General features: G+C 39.9%; 1 protein-coding gene across 3 annotated transcripts in view; it reads left to right on the top strand.

Moving 5' to 3' along the window:
• pknox2 (pbx/knotted 1 homeobox 2) overlaps positions 1 to 23,133 on the top strand; it is a 105,473-nt gene that overhangs the window by 46,242 nt on the left and 36,098 nt on the right. For 2 of the 3 annotated variants that reach the window (XM_085288295.1, XM_085288296.1), the window contains 3 exons: positions 19,563 to 19,669; positions 22,171 to 22,307; positions 23,064 to 23,075. In XM_085288295.1, coding sequence (XP_085144421.1) covers positions 19,583 to 19,669; positions 22,171 to 22,307; positions 23,064 to 23,075 — 236 coding nt within the window. In that variant the 5' untranslated portion in view covers positions 19,563 to 19,582. The remainder of the gene's footprint in view (positions 1 to 19,562; positions 19,670 to 22,170; positions 22,308 to 23,063; positions 23,076 to 23,133) is intronic. The other variant, XM_085288297.1, reaches the window with a different exon arrangement.

A 23,133-nucleotide genomic window follows, 5' to 3' on the forward strand; every position in this document is an offset into this window, starting at 1 on the left:
ATTTTCCATTGTTTTCTGTATGGTTGAGTCCACACATTTCCTTAACAAAATAAAGATATCAGTGCTAGTTCATGGAAACTTGAACTTTTTTTGAAGGTTTTACAGCATCTATGGAGGTGGAAGCTAGAAAAAAATGATTAACCTCAACTAAATTTTTTAAATCTTCAAGTAAAATTGACTTCACAGTTTTCATAGTAAAGTCAGTTTTTGTAGATTACAAACACATTACATTATAATTAGTCAAACGTGCTCATTGCTCATTTGCCCACAGCTGGTATCACAAGTATTCGATTGCAGAACTCAAAATTAAATGATGACATGTGGGAGAAAATAACTAAATAATCTTTGCACTATTGCACAAAAAGAGCATTGTGCAAAAGCTGTGAGATATCCCTCATTTCCTTATATTTTACTAGGAACAGTGGAATAATTTATTAAAACGTGTAAATATACATGATTTTAAATACTGCTTTTGTCATAAACCATTATTCTTCAACACCGCCTGAACTGTCGTAAGCTCTGTACACACTGCAAACAGTTTGCAGCAATGTAGTGACCACCAAGCAACCAGAGCCTGGAATGTCTACAAGCAACCAGCTGGCAGCTTCATAGCAATGTGTGACAAGCGAATGTGTATGTGTGTGTACGCAAATTTAGACAACCGTTCTTGTAATTTCTTTGAGTAGTCCAGGTTTCTAGAAGCAAAACATTCTTTTTACAGTGTTGACTGCCTTTTATTTTGGTGTCTGTTAAAATGATCCTACTCTGCACAGTTTTGTATGGCTTGTCTTCAAACTTCACAACAATATACTAGGCCTTGGGGGACATGAGTATTTGATGTTGACCTTCACTGTTAGATCCCAAGTTCAAAATTAACTTTGAAAAAAATAATAATAATAAAGTAATGTATCATAAGGGGAATGAGAGAGCTGTACTTGACATCACAATGACATCACAATGAGGCCACCAAGTATACACTGCATGAATATATCATTTACAGTTTATAGACGCCAAAGATTTCATCCAGTGCTGCTCCAATCATATGGATACGGATGATAAAATTCACCATCTTAGTATGTAATGCTTCAAGGTCATACGTCAAAGGTCAGGCTCACATGACTTAGGAAACAATTTAGTTTCCATTGAATCGTACTTTAAACCAATATATCCCTTTAAAATATTCTTTTTTCAATACAAGAAATAATTGACCTCACAATGAAACAAAAACATTAATATGCTACACTACCTTTTCATATTAAAAATGCTGACATCAACACAAGTGATCTACAAAAACAATGCAGATATCATTATTGAGGTTTCCATATTACCAATGCTGATAAAATAAAGAAAAAAAAATACCGAATACAGAATCGAATATCATAGTTTTAGTACAGCCCTTGCCCTTTTGACAGGGAGTTGCACTCTCTGAGTGCTTTTGTTTCTAATGAGGCTTCGGTAAACACTCAAATGAAGAGCCAGATCCATCTCTCAGGTCCCGTGTCAAGTCTTTGTTCATTTTGTTTTTTATGATTTCTTAGGTCAGATACAGGTTATCTGAGATGTCACTTCCTCTTTGGTCCTCTAGTTGTCCACACACTGCACACCATTCTGATTGGTTTTGAGCTTATAGCGCTTTAGGAATCACCTTATTGGTGCAAAAATACTACTTTATACCTAACTACAGAAATAAGAACAAATCATTAGTGTTTTTGTGACCAGCTGTTAGAAACAAAGTGTTAAAAATCTTTGGTAAGTTGTTATTATTTGTGGGCACAACCGTAGCTCATCCGTCGATTAATAGTTCGGTGTTAGGGTGCATAACAAAGAAAAAAACTGTCTCCTGAAAATGTTTAAAAAAAAAGTACAGGGACTGAAAATGAGTGAAGAAGCAGCCTGTGTCCCAAAGACAACTTTGAATGGCCTTCATTAAGCCTCGAAAACTGTACTAATAATAAAAATTTACATTTGTGTAGTGCCATCCATCCATCTTCTTCCGCTTTATCCGGGACCTGGTCGCGGGGGCAGCAGCCTAAGCAGAGAAGCCCAGACCTCCCTCTCCCCAGCTACCTCCTCCAGCTTATCCGGGGGAACACCAAGGCGTTCCCAGGCCAGCCAAGAGATATAATCTCTCCAGTGTGTCCTGGGTCTGCCCCGGGGCCTCCTCCTGGAGGGACATGCCCGAAACACCAACCCCAGGAGGCATCCTTGTCAGATGCCCGAACCACCTCAGCTGGCTCCTTTCAATGTGGAGGAGCAGCGGCTCTACTCTGAGCCCCTCCCGGATGGCTGAACTTCTCACCCTATCTCTAAGGGAGAGACCAGTCACCCTTCGGAGGAAGCTCATTTCCGCCGCTTGTATCTGCGATCTCGTTCTTTCGGTCACTACCCACAGCTCGTGGCCATAGGTGAGGGTAGGGACGTAGATCGAACGGTAAATTGAGAGCTTCGCTTTTACACTCAGCTCCCTCTTCACCACAACAGACCGGTGCAGCGTCTGCATCACTGCGGCCGCAGCACCAATCCGTCTGTCGATCTCCGGCTCCCTTCTCCCATCACTCGTGAACAAGACCCCGAGATACTTGAACTCCTCCACTTGGGGCAGGAAGTCATCCCCGACCCGGAGTGGGCGCTCCACCCTTTTCCGGCTGAGAACCATGGCCTCAGATTTGGAGGTGCTGATCCTCATTCTCGCTGCTTCACACTCGGCTGCGAACCGTTCCAGTGCGAGCTGGAGGCCTTCACCCGATGAAGCCAATATAAAAATTAAAAGAAAGTCTGGCTGCTTGGAAAAATATTGAGAAATGCTACAAGTCACATTTAAACATACATATCCATGTGTTTTCACAGGAGAAACTTTTATACTGATAGAACATATATTAGTAATTAGTAAATAATTTTCAGAAGGAGGCTGATTTTCAACAAAGGAGGAGAAAAAATAACGTGAGGATATTAATCTGGAGAGATTATATCTCTCGGCTGGCCTGGGAACGCCTTGGTATTCCCCCGGATAAGCTGGAGGAGGTGGCTGGGGAGAGGGAGGTCTGGGCCTCTTTGCTTAGGCTGCTGCCCCCGCGACCCGGACCCGGACAAAGCGGATGAAGATGGATGGATGGATGGATGGATAGTAAATAATAGGACAGCAAGTCCTTGACTTTAAAAATGATAAAGGCTGCCTCTACATTCCGACATGACCTTTAGGAGCTTAGTTATACATGTGATTGGAGTTGTTAATGACCATGGCTAAAAGAAACCATGTTTACTATCAGTTTGAATTTATGACCCTAAAGTCTTGCTGACATACACTTCATTATCACCTGTAGACACAGAATAAATATGCAAATACTTGCACAAGGCCATCTTCTCTGTCATCACACTAGCTGACCTAAACATGCTCAATGACACAAACAGAGAGCTGGTAATCTAGTAGCTGACTAATTTTTATTAGTGCTGTCAGCGTTAATCTCGTTAAAATTACGTTAACGGCATAACCGTATTAACGCAGCAAATCTCCGTTAGCGAGTAATAGTGAATTGCCCCGTCCGTGGGGCTGGATGGCACTAACACGTTAACGATCTAACTGCGCTAACGCGTTGATGCCGTGTCTAACATGCAATGAAAGCATCTTGTCCAGGGATACTTTGGCTTTGGCATGTAGACTGAAGAAATCAACAACTTCTTTTTCGCTGGCTTCCAATTAATAGATGACCTGCTCTACCTCATGAACCAAAGACACCCTGTTTACAAAGTGTTTTCAAAGAAGACAGTCAGGTCATCAGACCATGCCTGATCAATAAATAATGACATATATAAATTACTGATGAACTAAATCTCTCATTTTGATAACATATTCCATCGTGGCCCTTTTTAGAGGTATCCAGGCTGACTTTGTACTTGTCCATGATTTTCAAGATGGGCCTTTGGAATATGATGTTCAATGTCAGTCTGTTCTACCAATTCTGCCAGAGGCTGGAAAACCAAAGCCATCTTTCTCATGTCACAGGCCTCATCTTGAGATGAGAGTTGGCAAACATGTGACCATGTCTGTAGCATTCCTTCAGCTTGTCAGCAGATTTTATCCCAATCTTTGTGGCAAAATTCCTGTCTGGATTTTCCACCATGCTGCACATGTTCAAGGATGCTCTTATATTTTCTTCAGTCAAAGACAAACTTGTCCTAACTAAACTAGTTACAGTGTTAAGGACAATGTCAGTGCCAATACTGAAGTTAGATCCAACAACATTGTTGGAGACAGTAGCAGAAACAATTACAAGTGCAAGCTCCTCGTAGTTCTCTCTAGCTAACAAGATATATAAGGTACAAGAGTCAGAGGGAGATCGAAACATTGTGAATGAGCCAATGAGTCAACATTCACAATGTGCGCAAGAACACCATAGCTATTTATTTGAAAAAGTAATGGTCTAAGCTACTTAATCCAGAGAATGCACGCACTATGCTGAGGGTATTGCAACCATGTATCGACGGCAAAAAGCTCCTTTTCGATCCCTTGCTAAAATGGTGGGTAAAGATATAAACATAACTAAGAACTGAATTTTTTCCGGCACTTCTGGACTGACTTTATTATTCAGTCCCAAAATTAGCTTGCTACTTAGTCTCAATGGATCTTTAGCAATGGATCTTTAGGAGAAATTTAGAGAAAATTGGCAAAATATTTTCTAGTGCCTGCTGTTAGTAATAATCAATATTGTCAAATAACCAACCGCTCTATCTGTTCAGTTTAGCAAGCTCTACTTATGATTAATACCAGAAAAAATAGTCATTGTAATAGAACTTTTATTCCACCCATTCTTGTTTTTAGTGGTCAACTTACATTACATTGCATTACACATATACATAGTTTTTTCTGTAGCCAATTAAGTTTTCAAACAAATAAGTGGCCATGCATCTTGTACAATTTATTAATCAGCCGCGTTACACTGCCAGTACCTAAACTTGTTCTAGGATTACACAGATGGCCCCCCTCACTGTGATAGGGAGGTATCCATAAAAAAAAGAACTTGACAGACGCAATGGCAGATAATCTACACAATGTATGTGCCAGAAAACATGACAGTGGAGGATGAGGAGGAGTGAGTGAAAAGATGGTGGTGGTGGTGGAGGAGGAGAGAAGACAAGCATAGTGTTGGGGAAGGATTCAGTGGGGAAAGTCTTGTAGATTACATTTACACAAGCTTGGGCATTCCAATTTCAGCTTGAATTTTCTACCTTCAGTGTTCTGATGGTTATCAGCTAGCAGAGGAAATGTTGCTCCCATATGTGCATCTGCGTGTCAAGTGCAGACACTCGGCCACGCAACACCTTTCAACATCAGAATGTCTCAGATGCTCTTCTTGGAAAACAGCTCAATGGCACAAATGCATTTGTATATGTATGTTTCATACTAAAACCTCTATGAATAACTTTGTTAAGCTCAAAGTCAGGACTTGAGGGGAGTTGTTAACATAATTACTATTGGATGATTATTTAAGTAACCCAAATGTATCAATAAGAAGGTAAAGGAACTCTGTTAGATGGCCTCATATTGCCTTCATCATTCCCTCTAAATTTAGGATATTGCCATCAGGGTTTTATACTTTCTAGTCATTCCATCTTAAGGGTTTCTGAATTTCCTTTTTTGATTATTTTGGAACTGTTTCACAGACGTGATTTGCATGCCCAGCGCGTTTCAGTTTAAACAAATGAATGTCACTCATGCATAAATCATAAATACAATGTTTCTTTTGGTAAGTTAAAAGGAAGTGAGACGATGTTTTTGGTTTACCACCATGGTCCAAGCTGAAACCCTTGGAGAGTGTGACATAACATGTTCTGCATTCCTCAAAAATGTGATCCTGAGTTGAATGTCTCATGAATTCTGCCCTACACAGGCCCAGAACAGTAGCTAAAGAAGAAAAACTTGAGACGTAAAGACCAACACATTAATCAATGTTGTATACATTTAGTTTTCATTCCATCACTTTTATCTTAAGACCAAAAAAAGTAGAGACATTAATTGAGCAGTTTTTGAGTATTTTTAATCCCCATTTGCCTGATATGTACTACACATACATAAATATATATTTTTTTTGTTTCATATATTTTCATTCTATGAACTACCTCTTTAGTTCTGAGTTCAATCTACCACATAGCTGACCCAAATTTCATACATTTAAGCAAGAAATGAAATTGTTTGATTTATATTTAAAGTGAGTTGGTTTAAAGAATAACTGCTTGACAGCTGTTTGACCTAATGGGACGCTATCAGTAGCTACTGAGAAACTGGGTACGCAATCAAGCAATTTTCATTTTGCAGTGACATACACTATATAAAGTAAAACACAATGTTCATTTTTTTTTATCACTCATCCACTTATGGAATTCACTAGAGTCATCAAATGAAATGACAGCTACTAAGATCTGTACATTTAGGTGGAGTTCTGTGCTTCTTCTTTATGTGCAGTGTTGGGTAGGTTACTTTTAAAATGTATTCCACTACAGATTACAGAATACATGCCCCAAAATGTATTTTGTAACGTATTCCATTACGTTACTCAATGAGAGTAACGTATTCTGAATACTTTGGATTACTTAATATGTTATCATGCTTTTTTTAAAACTACATGAATGTCCTATTGCTGTGTGATTTATTACTATTACTGAGGGTTACTTGCCATACCAATACCAGCTACATTTTTAAATCTTAATATAAAATGAGTAACAGTAGGTGGACATTAAGTAAGGCTGCACTTTTTGCAGCGATCTCGTATAGAAAACTATTCCGCGCGTATATAAAACAGGTCCGCGACTAGGAACCGTAGTAAAGGGACCTCTGGCTAATACGTCGGGTTCGTGTCGGGCTCGTAGCCGAAAACTTGCTTTACTTTGTTGTCTGGGTCAACTTTCCATGCAGCGACAGAGAGAGGCGTTGAAAGGCTGCTCCACTGGAACTTATTGTTTCGCAGGAAAACACGAACACAGTGAACAGTCAAATCTTAATAGCTTACTTACAACTGGGCTCGTCAGGCACTCTTTTTGGCTGCAGTGGTTATTATTATATTTACATGCTTCCAGCTCCCGTTTCTGCTCGGTGACAGCTTGTACTTTTCCACTCTCCTTTTTCTCCCTCCTCACGCTCACAGACACATAACGGGTATGGCAGTCCATTCTCCCTGCAGCACGGACTACACTGCCCATGAGGCTACATTCTTTAGGGTGATGCCTGTAACACTCTGCCTATCCGGTTGTTCAGTGATGACACGACGAATCCCAGAGGTGTGGACTCGAGTCACATGACTTGGACTCGAGTCAGACTCGAGTCATTAATTTTATGACTTTAGACTTGACTTGAAAAAATGTTCTAAGACTTGTGACTTGACTTGGACTTTTACACCAATGACCTGGGACTTGAATTGGACTTGAACCGGTTTACTTGAAAAGACTTGATATTTCACCCCAAATATAAAATTTAACATGCATATTATATAGAGATTGAAAATGTGACGTCATTCAGGGGTAAACCGCAAAGGATTCTGGGAACTCATGGCAAGAGGTACTAGCGCACGCAGGCTTTCAATTGAAATCAGTCACACAGCGATAAAAAGAAACACAAAAATGTCAAGAAGCCGTTGTATTATTAACTGCAATAGCCGGTCGCATGACAGCCACGGGAAGCCGACGGGTAAAGAGATCGGTTGTTATCGGATTACGTCGTTGAAGAGAAATTGTTCAAGCCATGTTTCCGAAGTAACAAAGACGCGATGGATGGCCTGGATTGCAGCCATTCAAAGATCAAATATAACGTCCCAGAACACTCCAGCTCACAGGTTAGTCTGCTCCAAGCATTTACACGAAGGTCAGTGTTTTTTAGTAGTTAATACGTCATTTTCATAACATAATTGGTGATATAGGTTACAAGCAAGTCTGGCGCTGAACAGAAATTGTCGCGCTATGCTCCTTTATTTATTGTGCATAAATAGTGAATTGTCCTGACACAATATTGCATTTTGCCTCTGTTATTATGGTACATTGACAAAAACATATACTTTTATTCACAGGATAAAACAGGTTTTATGTATCACTAATTGCCCAGTACGATTACAGCATACAATATTGTTGTCACTGCTACATTTCTGTAACGCGTACCAGAAATTATTTCCACTACTAATTAATTACCGTTGAGCTCAAAGGTCCTATTAATAAACGGTTAAGGAATGTGTATTTATGAAGACAATTTGTGAGACTGGTAAACTTATGATAGGTACGATGGTCTTTCGTTCTACACGGTGCATTTCAAGGTCCTGTACCCATCCGTCGGTAAACTGTACCTGGGCTTGTTGCAGTGACCTGAAGTTACTAAACTTCATGAGTGTGTGCACTCACTCCAAGAACCGTATAATTATAAATATGCATATAAATATGCTACGATGAGATAGCTGACTTCATCTAACTAGCAAATGTTGTCCAGGCTACGTTGGTGATACAGTTTTTTTTAATGTGTATGATATTTTTGTCATGCGATTTTAAAGCCGGTTCTACAACCGCATCCAAGAATAACATGCAGCTTATCTCAGAACTGTCGGTGAAAATTATTCTTGGAGCTAGGTTTAATTGAGCTGCATTTTATAGAGGTGCAATTTCACAATTTGTGTATATTGTCTAAGTTCACTATTTTGTCATGTGTTGAGAAAAACACAGATTTTAAAATTACATGGTCTAATATTTACATTTAGCATAACTGCAACATTCTTTTTTCTTTTTTTTTTTTTTAAAGACTCGAAAGGACTTGAAATTCAAAGTTTCAGACTTGTGACTTGACTCGGACTTTTACACCAGTGACTTGAGACTCGACTCTGACTTGCCTGACATTACTTGAGACTTGACTTGAGACTTGAGGATAAAGACTTGAGACTTACTTGAGACTTGCAAAACAATGACTTGGTCCCACCTCTGACGAATCCTACTTCCGGGCCTAAAGTAGTCTGCGTTTAATATGGCTTTTGTGTTGTTAACATGTTTAATGTTTTGTATTTTCTTCTATTTGATCTCAAAAAGCTCCTAAAACAGTCAGTGATCACTGTTGACCTCCCTCGGCTTTTATTACCGCTAATCATTTATTTAAGCTCAGTTTTTAAAACCTTAGGATGTAACTACAGCCCAGCCCATGCAGCAGTATATGAATGACTAACCTCGTATTGTGGATGGATGATCTCAGTTGTTCTCCTGGCTGAAGTTTGGTCCTTTTACAGCATCCTGCCATGCGATTACATTTGTTCCTGACCACCGAGAACACTCACGTTAACTTTTATCGAGTGGAAAAAAAGTTAGCTTGTTTATATTATGCTAACATAGCTGTGTCGCTAGCGGTCACGTAGCACATCATTATATACCAGCTAGCCCAACTTCAGTAACCCTACAAACGTCACTGCTTTTTAGTTTTCTGTCTTCATTTATGCTGGAAGTGATAACAGAGCTGTACGTTTTAATTTGTTTCCAAAACCCCGCAGTCAGGACATGCTATATTGTATTTAGATAGAAGCTAGCGAGCTAACTCCCTGCTAACTTCTAACTCCGTTAAATGTCATAAATTCCGTTTTCATGGATGCCTGGATGTTAAACTCAATTGTTACACCTGGTAGAGCAGAACGCTGATCATTTTATTAAAGATGAAAGACTTTAGACAGTTTTTCAACTCTCAGTAATGCCATAGTGATCGTTTGTGGACCTGCAGCGGAGTTTCCAGACACGGCTAGTGACGTCAGACTGAACAACCGGATTGCCTTCATATTAAATCATTTTAAAAAATGTTTCTTCACGTCATTATGAGACTTGACATTGAGACACAGGCATTTGGGCCTCTTAATGCGTGTTTTGTTTGGGTTTCCACCGGTGTGGAATTACCAAAAATAGAGAGGGCATAACCTAACATATGAAACAGGAAAAGACCGCCGTGTAATCCCTTTATTTCAACAAAGTAACTGTATTCTAAATACCACCTTTTTAAATGGTAACTGTAATGGAATACAGTTACTCATATTTTGTATTTTAAATACATAACAGCGGTACATGTATTCCGTTACTCCCCTACACTGTTTATGTGAAGTTAAAAAGTTTCACTTCATCAAACTAGTTTCATTTAAATTTGCAGACAATAATGAATGATGAGGGTATTCATTCATATATTTGAGTGATTTTTAGTATTTTCTTGAATACCATGGTGCAAAACTATTGTTTCATTGAGCTCTATGCCACAGAAACATGTGATATCGATCCCACTTGGCGGAAGTGCACTTGGCTTTGGTCCTATATACAAACAAGAAGGTACAGAATATCACAGCTGAATTTGCTTTGAAATCCACCAACCATCATTTTATCTCTGGTTCTCTGAGTTTTTTCCACTAGAAAGACGCTGTTACACTGCTATTTCTGTTGATGGAGGGGAGTACATTGTTGGCACTCTCCACCCAACCCACCCACTCTTCCCAGGAGTGTGTGTGCCTGTGTATATGTTTGTTTTAGGAAATGATGCAGAGCCAGTTTGTGTAAATTTATCCACGACACAGCTGAAACAAAAATAAGTTTACTGAAGTCGGCCCGCCAACCATTTGGTGGCCTCATGCCATGTTTGCCGTGTGTGTTGTATATGTAGTAGAGAATATCCATGTTCGTCTTATAATTATTTTGATGGAAGATTGAGGTGTGCACTGGAGCCTAATGCGTCGAAACAAACCTTCACAGTAACACATTTGAGTTATAGCCAAATATGTTACTATGACATTTTAAAGCATCATGGAAATAATTAATTAACATTTTCTAATACTTAATCAGAAAAAAATACTTAATTTTGTCTATCACAAAACTTTCATTTATCCACCTTCCATTATCCAAACCACAGCAAAAGTTGAAACTTACAATAAATACTCTTCTAGACTAGTTTTCAGATTCTCCCCTCACCTTAAACTCACTGTGCTGGATGGCTGACCTTCCTTGAGTGGGTTGTGGGATTGTTGGAACTTCTTTCTAATATTGCAGGGTCTTTATTTTACAATGTACAGGTGACTGTACCTGTGAAATGGCACTATATGAATAAAATTGAATTGAATTTACGATGGTAGAATGACTTACCTGCTGCAAGAATATTCTTTGTCTTATGTGTTCAGTCTCTTTAGATTAAAAATTCACCTCATTACAAGAAGGGTTTTTAGCTATGTTAATAAGGCTATTTGCATGCAAACCACCTGCCTACGGGGGATTCCAAAAATGTTTCCATTGCACTGTAGTTTCACCACCATCCATTTTAGTCTGTGTTTTTTAATCTAATTTTAAAAGCAGGAAGCAATGGAATCAAACTGGAATCTTTAATATCCAAACAAACATTTGCATAAATTCAAAGAAAAGAATTGCAGTCAGCGTGGAGTGCTGGCGCCATTGTTCACCACATTCAAAGAAAGTGGCGAATCATGCAAACTGTCACACCCACAGGAAATCCCAAGTCTTCATTAAGACTGTGGGGTATATTTGAATTTGTGAAGGACATTCATCAAGTTCAGCATGAAAGAATAAACTAGAAAGGTTAGACATTTAAATTCAAGCACAAAATGTCATTGGAAATTGAAAGTCGGAGGAACCTTTGGAGTGAAGTGAGTAAAGAGAGGGAGAAGACTTAATGGTAAGAAGCATCTTGTTGATAATTATGATGCAGCTTAGTGATTTAGTTAAAATGAAATGACTACATATCGTAGCCAATACCTATATAACCTATTTTTATTGCAAACATCTTCAGTCAGTGTCCACTGGACCATGTTCTCCTTCTTTTGCACGTTTTATTTCAGCAACAGAACATCCTTCTCTGTCCCTCTCCACACTGTCTGCGGTGAGGCAAGACTGAGCAACTTCCCCGACACTGCAGAAATGCAGAATTACATACCAATACTTCCCTGTTGACCCAAGAGTCCCACATCGTGGGCCCCTCTACGCCTTGTCATTTTGACATTTTGATCTTAGCTAAATCCTTCCACTGACCACAACACTGCTGTAACATCCTTCAGTAAACTACAAATCCATGCCTTATTTATCATGCAGGCGAGGATGAGTCCAATCAACAAGAGCAGATGAATAAATGATACTAGTATGAATGGTAAGTATGGACTGTTGAAGAGCAAAGTTGTGAGGTTGGCTGGGTGGAGGGAGCTGCTGCTGGATTGGGTTAATGAGGTGGTCTGGGAGCATGGACCGGGTCCTGACTGCAGTATGCATGGAGTTCACTTTAGCCTGGGGGGGATTTGTAGCCCTAAGACCACTGGTTAGACTCTTTTTGCCTCAGGCCATGTATCCACTCAAGCCTTTGAGTGTGAGTGTGTGTGTGTGTGTGTGTGTGTGTATACAGATGTATGCGTGCTTGTATGGTGGTATGCCGGGAGACAGTGATTGTAATATTGCCCTCAGGATGACTCTGGTTGAAGCTTTGAGATCTCTGTGTTTAGTGTTGGAATTTGTGCATTAATATACATGCCTGTGTTTGCATGCGTACCCATTCCTGCTTGCATGCGGTGTATTTGCACTTGGATCTGTGTGTTTTGTGATTTTGTGTATCGAGTCCAACTACAAATGTGTACATAGCATCCCCCATCCCTGGCCCCAAATCTCATTACCATTCCACCCTTCCCTCCATCGTTTTACTCAACGCCATCAAGGCCTTGCCTCCTGGTGTTTGCATTGTAAATCAGGCCTGACAATAAGGCAATGATTAGATCCTACTCGTATTCAAAAACATCTTATTTATTTATTCATCTCCCCCCCTTGCAGGGCATCAAGATGCATAATATCTGACCAAGGTGACATACCCACTTCCAAATGTTATTCATTGCTTTTGCAGGTCAACCTTTTCACCAACAAACCCAAGACAGATTAAATGAGATTTTTATGACAGGATATGCATGGAAGGACTGCCTCTTTGATGCATGTACATACAGTACCAGTTCAGATATCAGACTACGTTAAAGTGTTGCAATCTATGGGTAAGTGGCTTAGAAGCTATCCTCTGGTGTAAAACTGTGGCACACTGTCCCTATTTTCATCAATATGCACAAGATATTATGTCTGAAAAGCTGCTGGATACTAAAAGCAGGTCCAATTGTACTGGACTATTTAAGTCAGTCAAACTTTAGTGATGTTGTTATTTTGGGGTTTTAAGAAAATGGTATCATGGGGACTGGGCTAATTTCTCTTCCAATTGCATCCTGCCCTTGTGAGATTATTTCATTATTTCTGTTGATAATGAAAGCAAATAAGACTGTCGTATGTGTATTTGATAAGCCTCTACAAGTCTGTTGAAAATCACATAAGGATTTTTGTTTGGTTCATTGGTTAATCAGTGCTGATCATATAAGTGAACAAATATATGTGAAAAAGTGCTTGCCCGCTTCCTGATTTCCTATTTTTTGGATACACTTAAATGTTTCAGATCATCAAACAAATTTAAATATTAGACAACGATAAGACAAGTAAACACAAAATGTAGTTTCTGAAAGAAGGTGTTTATGAATAAGGGGAAAACAATCCAAGCCTACTGGCCCTGTGTGAAAAAGTAATTGCCTGCAATCAAGCGTTTGTGATAACTGGCAATGAGGCTTTCACAGGGCTGTGGAGGAATTTTGACCCACTGATCTTTGCAGAATTTTGTAATTCAGCCACATTGGAGGGTTTTTGAGCACAAACCACCTTTTTAAGGTCATGCCACAGCATCTCAATCAGATCCAGGTCAGGACTTGGACTAGACCACTTAAAAGTTTTCATTTTATTTTTGTTAAGCTATTCAGTGGTGGATTGGCTGGTGTGTTTTGGATCATTGTCCTGCTGCAGAACCCAAGTGTGCTTCAGCTTGAGGTGATTCTCCTTCAGGAGGTTTTAGTAGAGGGCAGAATTCATGGTTCCATTTACCACAGCAAGTCTTCAAGGTCCTGAGGCAACCAAATAGCCCCAGATTAACATCAGATTAACACCACTGTATTTTACTATTTGTATAATGGTCCTTTCTCTGAAATGCTATGTTAGCCAGACGTAAATGGGCACACACCTTGCAAAAAGTTCAACCTTTGTCTTGTCAGTCCACAGAGTATTTTCCCAAAAGTCTTGGGGATCATCAAGATGTTTTCTGTCAAAACTGAGACAAGCCTTCGAGATGCATTGGCTTGCATCTTTGAACTCTGCTATGCAGGCCTTTTTTGCTCAGTCTCTTCCCTATGGTCGAATCATGAACACTGAACTTAGCTGAGGCAAGTGAGGCCTGCAGTTCTTTGGATGTTGTTCTGGGGTTTTGTGTGACCTCTTGGACAAGTTGTTACTGCACTCTTGGGGTAAATTTGGTTGGCTGGCCACTCCTGGGAAGGTTCACCACTGTTCCATGTTATTGTCATATGTAAAAAAAAATGGCTCTCGCTGTAGTTCACTGGAGTCCCACAGCTTTAGAGATGGCCTTTCCAGACTGACATGAGACACTTTTTCACACAGGGCCATATAGATTTTGATAGAGGAATTTCATAGCATTTCAAACAAACATTCACATCCTCAAGATTAACTGTAATGATTTTTACAGGTGAGTTGGCCACTTAACTCATCTTTCCTTAGTTTGGTAATTGGTTGCAACAGTCTTAGCTTTTGAAGGAAACACTAAACACATTGACTTCTATTGAAATCATGCTGTAGTGAAGAAGATATGAATTCAATAAAATTAAAGGTCTTCATTTTATTAAGACCATACATTTTTTGTACATTTGTTTACTGAGGTAGTATAAGGTGGAACTAGTGAAGTAAACTCCTAATGGGTATTACAAAGATTGCAGATTATTACATTTATTTTCTGATCTGAAGGTTATGTAAATGCCACTACATGTGCCATGTATATCTAGTATAAGAAGCTAATAAGCTAAATTATAGAGCTGATATGCTAAAGTAATATAATTAAATGGGTACTGGCTGTTCACTCTTGTTTATGAGAGAAGAGAGCGGAAGATCAACAGATGGATTGATGCTGTGGCTGTACTGATGCGGATGCACTACTAGTCTGTCATGGTGAAAAGAGAGCTGAGTGTAAAACTAAAGCTCTTGATTTACCGGTCAATGTTTGTTCCAGCCCTCACCTTTTAGGTGGCTGGCCTCTTCCTTACACATGGGGTGAGGAGTTTGGCCATCTGGGAGGGGCTCAGAGTAGAGCCGCTACTCCTCCACATCGAAAGGAGCCAGTTGAGGTGGTCCGGCCATGACATGGATGCTTTCTCCTGGCTGGGGTATTCCAGGCATGTCCCACCGGGAGAAGCTCCTGCGGCTGACCCAGGATATGCTGGAGAGATTATATCTGGAAGAGTTCAAGTACCTCAGGGTCTTGTTCGCAAGTGATGGGAGAAGGGAGCCGGAGATCGACAGACGGATTGGTGCGGCGGCTGCAGTGATGCAGACGCTGCACCGGTCCGTCGTGGTGAAGAGGGAGCTGAGTGTAAAAGCGAAGCTCTCAATTTACCGGTCGATCTACGTCCCTACCCTCACCTATGGCCACGAGCTGTGGGTAGTGACCGAAAGAACGAGATCGCGGATACAAGCGGCGGAAATGAGCTTCCTCCGAAGGGTGGCTGGCCTCTCCCTTAGAGATAGGGTGAGAAGTTCGGCCATCCGGGAGGGGCTCAGAGTAGAGCCGCTGCTCCTCCACATTGAAAGGAGCCAGCTGAGCTGGTTCGGGCATCTGACAAGGATGCCTCCTGGGGTTGGTGTTTCGGGCATGTCCCACCAGGAGGAGGCCCCGGGGCAGACCCAGGACACACTGGAGAGATTATATCTCTTGGCTGGCCTGGGAACGCCTTGGTGTTCTCCCGGATAAGCTGGAGGAGGTGGCTGGGGAGAGGGAGGTCTGGGCTTTTCTGCTTAGGCTGCTGCCCCTGCGACCGGGTCCCAAATAAAGCGGAAGAAGATGGATGGATTATGTCTCTTGGCTGGTCTGGGAATACCTCAGTGTTCTCCCGGATAAGCTAGAGAAAGTGGCTTCAAATAAGTGGAAGAAAGTGGATTGATGGATGGTAATGGTTGATACTGTGGAGTCTACATGTGTACAGCGTCAAGTGATAGAAAGTGTCACGGTTAACTTGGTAATGTAAGATTATGCCGTGTTGTTGGCTTGTGGGGCTAAAATGCTAAAGTAAAATAAATAAGATGATAATGGATAATATTATGGAGCAAACATGCTAACAAAACATATTTAACTTGGTCACTTTTTTACATTATATATATAGGTATGCATATACAGCACACTAATGCATGCTAATGTTAACATTCAGCTTTAATCTGTTTGGAGACTGAATTCAAGAGTGCTATAAAAATCTGAACATCACAGCCTCACATCAAACCACCAATTCAGCAACATGGTTATTTTCAGTTTTACATGTGAGGACTCACATTACCTGTACTCCACAGTTTGTGCGACTGTCAACACCATCACCTCTGTTCACTTCTTTGCTGTGAAGTGTTGATAAGTCAACCTGAGAGAATACCGCATCTCTGTCTACAACAGGCTTGTTTTTATTAATGAACCAGTGTAAGCCCCCTACCAGGTCACAGTTTGGCATGCAAGAAGTGTTCTCCAGGGTGCTGCTTTGTGTGTTTAAATCGCAAAGTTTCTTTTTATCACCGTAGTCAGTGGCACGAAACACTCTCATCCCATGTATAATAGAAGCTGGACACTTTGTAAGAAATTCACCTTTAAACCAAAGCAGAGAAAAAACACTTCAGACATAGCTGAACTGTGAAGTCCACAGGCAGTGATCACATCATGTGTGACTAGATATGAATATTTATTCAATGCCGGAGGTAAACGGGGTGAAACCGCAGCTACACTGCAGCCTAACCTTGCATCAATAGAGCACAGGCCCATTCTATGCCTGAGAATTGTTGGAAAATTGAATGCTGAATAGAAATGTTCCTTATTGCACACAATCCGATGAAAGAGAACGTCTGCCTCCAATCCAAATTCACAAAACCCTTTGATGTTTGTTGAAATAATTTTATGCCTACTTCTCATTTTTTATTTTATGCTTGCTCTTGAATTTTGATTGTGACTACAGGCACTTTTCAATTGATATGCATTACGAACTTTGCAATAATTGAAAGGGCCTTGTTGAGGAACAAACATGTCATTTATCCCCGAAATTAATTTCACAACTTATTGTGTAACCACACACCTTTGGTGACTTTGGAAAGGGTTGGTGACAGATGCTTATTGTCTTCAAAAATTGTACTTTCAAATTCATGAGAGAATTTTTTTTGCTGGGTTGAAATTAAATATCTTGTTGGTGTTTTTCTGGGTTTTTTTCCCCAGTGTTCTTGTCTGCTCTTGTATGTACATTCACGCCTCAGCAGCCTTGGTATAGCATGTGTTTGTGCACAAGTTATGTTTCAGTGTGTGTATATTTATGGATGCACCATTGCCTGCTCAAATTTACCATTTGGTGGCTTGTTCCTTTGAGGGATGGCAAAACTTGAGAGGCTGCGTAAAATACTGTGTGGTAATTGGAATTGCTTTATCTTCAGTCTCATCAATTAATGTGCAATTTTCCATTTAATCACTAACACGCTCGCTTCATTTGCAATTAAAATGAGGACTGATAACAGAGAAGATGCCTTTCAGCTGATACCAGTTGGAATGAGAACAGAAACCAGAAGACACAATCGGTACACAACACGACTCACTGAGACATGCGCATGGCACACAAACAAGTGTGAACGCACGCAGAGCAAACAGTCCTGCTTATATATGGGTGCACTGAATACATACACACTGAAACAGAATGACACAATAAAACATGCAGATTTACAGCTGAAACCCCAAATTAGAAACCAAATCACCATTTGAAATCAAAATGCTGGCAGCGGTGGTGGATAGGGGTGCCACTCAAACAGAGAAAGGTCTACTATGGTTGTCTTTTCTCTGACTTTCCCATTCAGAGACATTGTCAGGGTCTGAGTCTCAGTGGGTGATGAGCTGACTGGCAGTGAAATGTCTGTCATGTAATATCCCAGAGTAGAGAGGAGAAAAAAGTTGCTCTTGCTGCTTCCCGTCTTTCTCCTGAAGATACTGAAGTCTACCCAAAAGGAGCCTTTTTGTTCACTCAGCTCAACACACAGGAGGCCATAGGAGGAGATTTTATAGTGCTGGAAGGAGGAATGCCGCATAATACTCAAACATAATCTCATTAATGTTTCTGTAATAGTCCAACTTGTTTTGTCTTATATACTTATTCATTACATATTTTTGCAGTTTTTCTTTTGTAGTCTGTCCAAGATCCTCGTTTATACTATCATGTAAACAGTGTTATATGATTATTATAGTCTGTAACTTCACTGTCAAATACTGCAAATCCTTGGCTTTAACAGTCTGGTTGATTTGCTCCATTTTCCTGAGGCGGTATCTCCTGAGCGGATGTTGCAAGCGCTACAGAGATTTTGGTCAGATGTTCCAGTTTCATTTCACTAGCTGGTAATCAAGTGCTTTTCCTCCAGGTCAATACCATTCAGTCCAAGTGCACCAGTCCATTGTAACTGCTGCCTGTCTTTCACAACCACGCAAGGCTTTATGTGGCATTAGAGTGCATTTTTCCAATAACTCTCCCAGCTCAGGGTACCGAGCAAACGGATTGTTTAAAGTGACAGATTGAAACATCCCATGTGTCTGATCTCACATGATTTGTGAGATCAGAGTTTAAAGCCTGCCTTTTTTTAAAAGTTGAAATCTCACAAAAGGTTTAATAAAGTTTAACCACACCTTTATCTAAAACACATTTTCTGCCATCAGCTCACATTAACAAGGCGCTTTCATGCAGTATACACATAGGTTAAATGTAACTTAAGGAAAGAGATCCAGCTGTGCTGTGTGTGTGTATGTGTGTCTCTGCAAACCAATTAGCTTCCTTCAGTGGGGGTGGGGGCAATGGTTACAACAGAGTTCCACAGGGTACGGCCCTCAGCCCTGTGGGGTCTTGGCCAATAGCAATTAGCCTACCAACAAGAGCCCTAATTAGCCCTCTTGATTGGCTTAGTTACAGCACAGCAACAACATCAGCAGCCAAAACATAGAGACGACCAAGGTGACTCCGCCACAATGCATGTAAAGCCATCTGTAATTAGCAAACAAGCATAGCTCTCTGTAAATGGTAAACAAGTAGTGGGCTTTATTTGTGGTATCCTTATGAACCTGCTGCTATGTAAGGTATTTCATTAAAAGGGCTGCACACACTTAATCAGGTTGTTTTCTTTTTACTTGTCAGCATTGTTAGATCACTCAGTGTTAATACTGACTGTTCTGTGAGCTCTATGCAACACATGCAGAAGTAGACTGAAGAGAAATATAGCAAAGAAATAAATTAGTAAGTGCAGAAGGGATAGAAGTGTGAGATGATGTGTTTGAGAAACCCATCTCATATGATTTAATCATAGCAGCACCTGGTGGTGGCTGCTGTCATAGAATTTGCAATCACTGCTTGCTTGCACTGGATTTATGATTTTTTCTTTCTTGTCTGTTTCTTTACCAGTCTCAATGTGAAACTATCCCATGATGCAACATGTGTCCCCAGCATCTGCAGTGACAATGATGGCCACCCAGAGCGCTCCTCCGCCATCGTACCAGGAGAGCCAACAGGTTAGAGCGCCAACTTAAAGACTTGTCATATGGTACAAACCTCTGTACAGTAACCCCTGTGTCTAATGTGAACACACAGCTTGGCTTATGGAGGTTTTCTATGTTATCTGAGCTCTTACTTAACTGGGGATGTGCCAACAAGCATAAATCCGGATGTGATGAGAAGGATTGAAGGTTAAAGATTTGAAAAATAATCATTTTGAATTTTTACCTAAACTGAAACTTTTACTGTTTTATAGTTGAATTTCTAAGATGATTTGTAGTACACATTTAAGAGCAGCCTCTCATGATTCATACATAGTGTCATTTTAAACAACTTCTGGAGTTAAAGAAAAAAAAATGAAAGTAACGTTTAACCTTTGGGGTTTTGTTGACAGGGGATTTATGCCCTTGTTTTTTATCTAGCTATCTTTTCTCAGTATGCATTAGGCTGTTCTTTTCAACAGGAGCTGAGGTTTTGAATTTGTTTTGATTTTTGTGAGAACACAGAAATTAACTAAATGAAAATGACATAAAATGTTTTGCTAAATTACAAATCATTTCATATTCTATGACATATAATCTAAACCGTATACTCAATGATATCATGACCTGCCTTTGGTCCTGTCTACTCACCCGTTAGCCCAATCAGTTCCAACCTACTAAGGCCACACTTGCTATCTGGCCTCCAGGTGTTAGCCACCTGGAGGCCAGGTGTTAGCCTAAAACATATAAAGTGGAACTAGTGTGGAGCTGGCTTGTTGTGTTGTGGGCTGATAGTTTGGTAAACTCACAAGCCATGCATCAGCAGATGTACTGATGTTCTTTACAAGGATATGTTCTAAACAGACTTGTATAGAATTTTGGATGGGTGATCCTTTGTGAGAACTACAGTACAGCACCATTCATAGATGTAAAACAAATGTGTAGCTATTTGTAGTGAACCAGCCTCTAAATCTACTATTCAAAATCATATCTGTTTGTAACTTTTCCTTAAGTTTATGAGAATTATTAAGGGTGAACATGAAAAAAGATGCTGTCATAAAAGATGATAAAGCACATAAAGAGAATCCCTGGCTGAACATTAGCTTTAAATAATAACTTACAGATACAGTGATACCTGTGTAAAAATACACAGCTTATACCGAGTGATCACCAGAAAGGATAATACATAATAGTACAGAAATATTAGAATAGAGAATATTTTGTTCAGCGCCACAGACATCCTGTGATGGTGGAATAGAGTAGGTTCATCTGACCATCTAACCCTGCTTGTTGTTCATAGCACCTCTGTCTGCTCTCGCCAGAGGATTAGTGCCAGGGGAGAGCTCCCGAGCTGCAGCCTGTGTGCTCGGTAAATGCAAATTAGAGCTAGTTAAGTGTGAAGAACCTAATTTATTTCCCATTTGGTGCTGGGATTAAGACTTGAAGCTTCCTTCCACCCCACCCTGCTGAAAAAAAACAGAAGGGGGATGGGGTTTTTTTTACATTCATATCCTCATAAAAAACAAATGAGAGAGAAAAGTGGAATGAAGGAAGAAGATAATCAAGGAGACGAGTGGTCATGTTTGTAAAACATGTTAGCCCTCTTTCTCACCCACAATACAAATACCTTCAAAAGAAGCAAAAACATCCTATGAGACTTGTGCATCTTATAAGACATATATAAAATCTAAACATTTACTGACAGAGGCAGTCAAAATCTTTTGTACTCCTTTTCTATATTCTGATTAATTCACTGTTCAGTTTCTTGTTCCAAACTGGATATTTATCATTTAACAGCAGTCTATAAGATCTGTAAGTGTCTTGTTCAATTACTCAACCTGTCCTAACTCACTCATTCACTCACAATTCATTTGCTTAACAGCATCATCAGGCCATTGACCTGTCGAGCCATAATGATTCATGCCAGCGACATCCTCATTTGGCGTCTGACAGAATTCAGTGCATGTTGTGGCCTTACTTGCTTCGAAAAGCAATTACAAGAATTACTTTTAAAAAATGACTTTTATATATATCTGAGGGGCTGTCATCACCCTGCCAGGTGGGTGGGTTGGCAGTCAACATGGACACCCAAGTTTGTGAGTGTGATAACCTAGGATTTCCAAATTGATACCAAAGGGCCACATACTAAAAACAAACAAGTTCAAATCTCAGTGACCTAAACCTCAAGGTTAGAGGTCAGAGGTCAAGTTTTCTGAAAATCGTCGTCTCAAGTTATCGCAGTTTCATTCCGATAACTTGAGACGTAGGATGTAGGATTTTGAAAGTACTTAATTAGTGGTAATTACTAAATATGAGCATGTCAGCATGCTTTAAATGAATGATAATCATTAAATCTTAGCACTGCCGTGTTAGGAGTATTACTGTGAGCGTATTAGCATCCTAAATCACCGTATATATGCAACATCACAGATGATACTAAAACAAAAGCAATATTCAAAGTCATAATTGCCAATGTAAGAAAAAAAGAACATAAATTTATCATTAAGTCATTTTGTGATTATTTTAAATATCACCAGATGACGGGCACGACTCAACAGAACACCAAGACCCCACAGGTCCACATCCCAGCAGCCTCCGCAGCACCAAATAGCTCTGTCAGTGTGACCCTTGACCCCCAGGCCCAGCTTGAATCTGACAAGAGGGCTGTTTACAGGTTGGTTACATTTTTCATGAGACATCTCTTACTGTAAGGGCTATAAGCCAGTCTGAAAACATAAATATGTAAAGATGACCAGGGACAAGAAGCAGAGAAAGACCATGTTGTTTATCAGTGGTTTTTTGTTTTGATTATTTAGCCATGTGTTTGTGTCATGAAGTTTGGCAGTGTGCACCCTTCTGCTTCTGAATTACATTTCAATTGTTCCCCTTTGAAGAAATGTTTCATTTCATGCTGACTTTAAGAGACTGTAGTAAATTAACTTGATGTGTTACTCACCGATGAAGGACACAGGCACTAGTGTTGTTTTTAATGCATTCTCTCAAACTAGCCATGACATAAAAGCTTTTGGAATTATACTTGAAGGGGCTTTCTTCAGATTTCATTTATAAACCAGAGAGCACCTTTGTTCCTTGACTCCTCATAGGCAGTTCAGTTTTCTCTGCTTTGAACTGTGTAAATGTTACAAGACTTTAAAAAAAAGTATCTCATAGTGCAGCAGTTGTCTGTATAATGAGGTGGGCTCTAAATTGTTATAATTATCACTCATTATAAACTCACTGTTTTGAATTACGAACAGCCAACAAAAATAAAGCAGACCAGAAGAGGACAAAAAAGAAATTTAAATCATTTGTTTATTTGCTGTTGAAAGTGATATTTGAAATTTTATTGGCCATTTGTTTTGTGTGAGGTTTTAGCTTGACTCCAGATCAACATTGTAAAACATAATTTATTTCTCTTTCACGCCAACAGCCATTTTCAAAGGTAAGCATCACTCTTCAGATGAAAGAGAGCTTCTTTTGGAATCACACTTGTGAATAGA

Source organism: Mchenga conophoros, linkage group LG10, assembly GCF_057382185.1.
Source record: "Mchenga conophoros isolate Kocher_MC1m ecotype Shallow Benthic linkage group LG10, M_conophoros_male_GT1.1, whole genome shotgun sequence".
In the NCBI taxonomy this organism is placed as follows: domain Eukaryota; kingdom Metazoa; phylum Chordata; class Actinopteri; order Cichliformes; family Cichlidae; genus Mchenga; species Mchenga conophoros.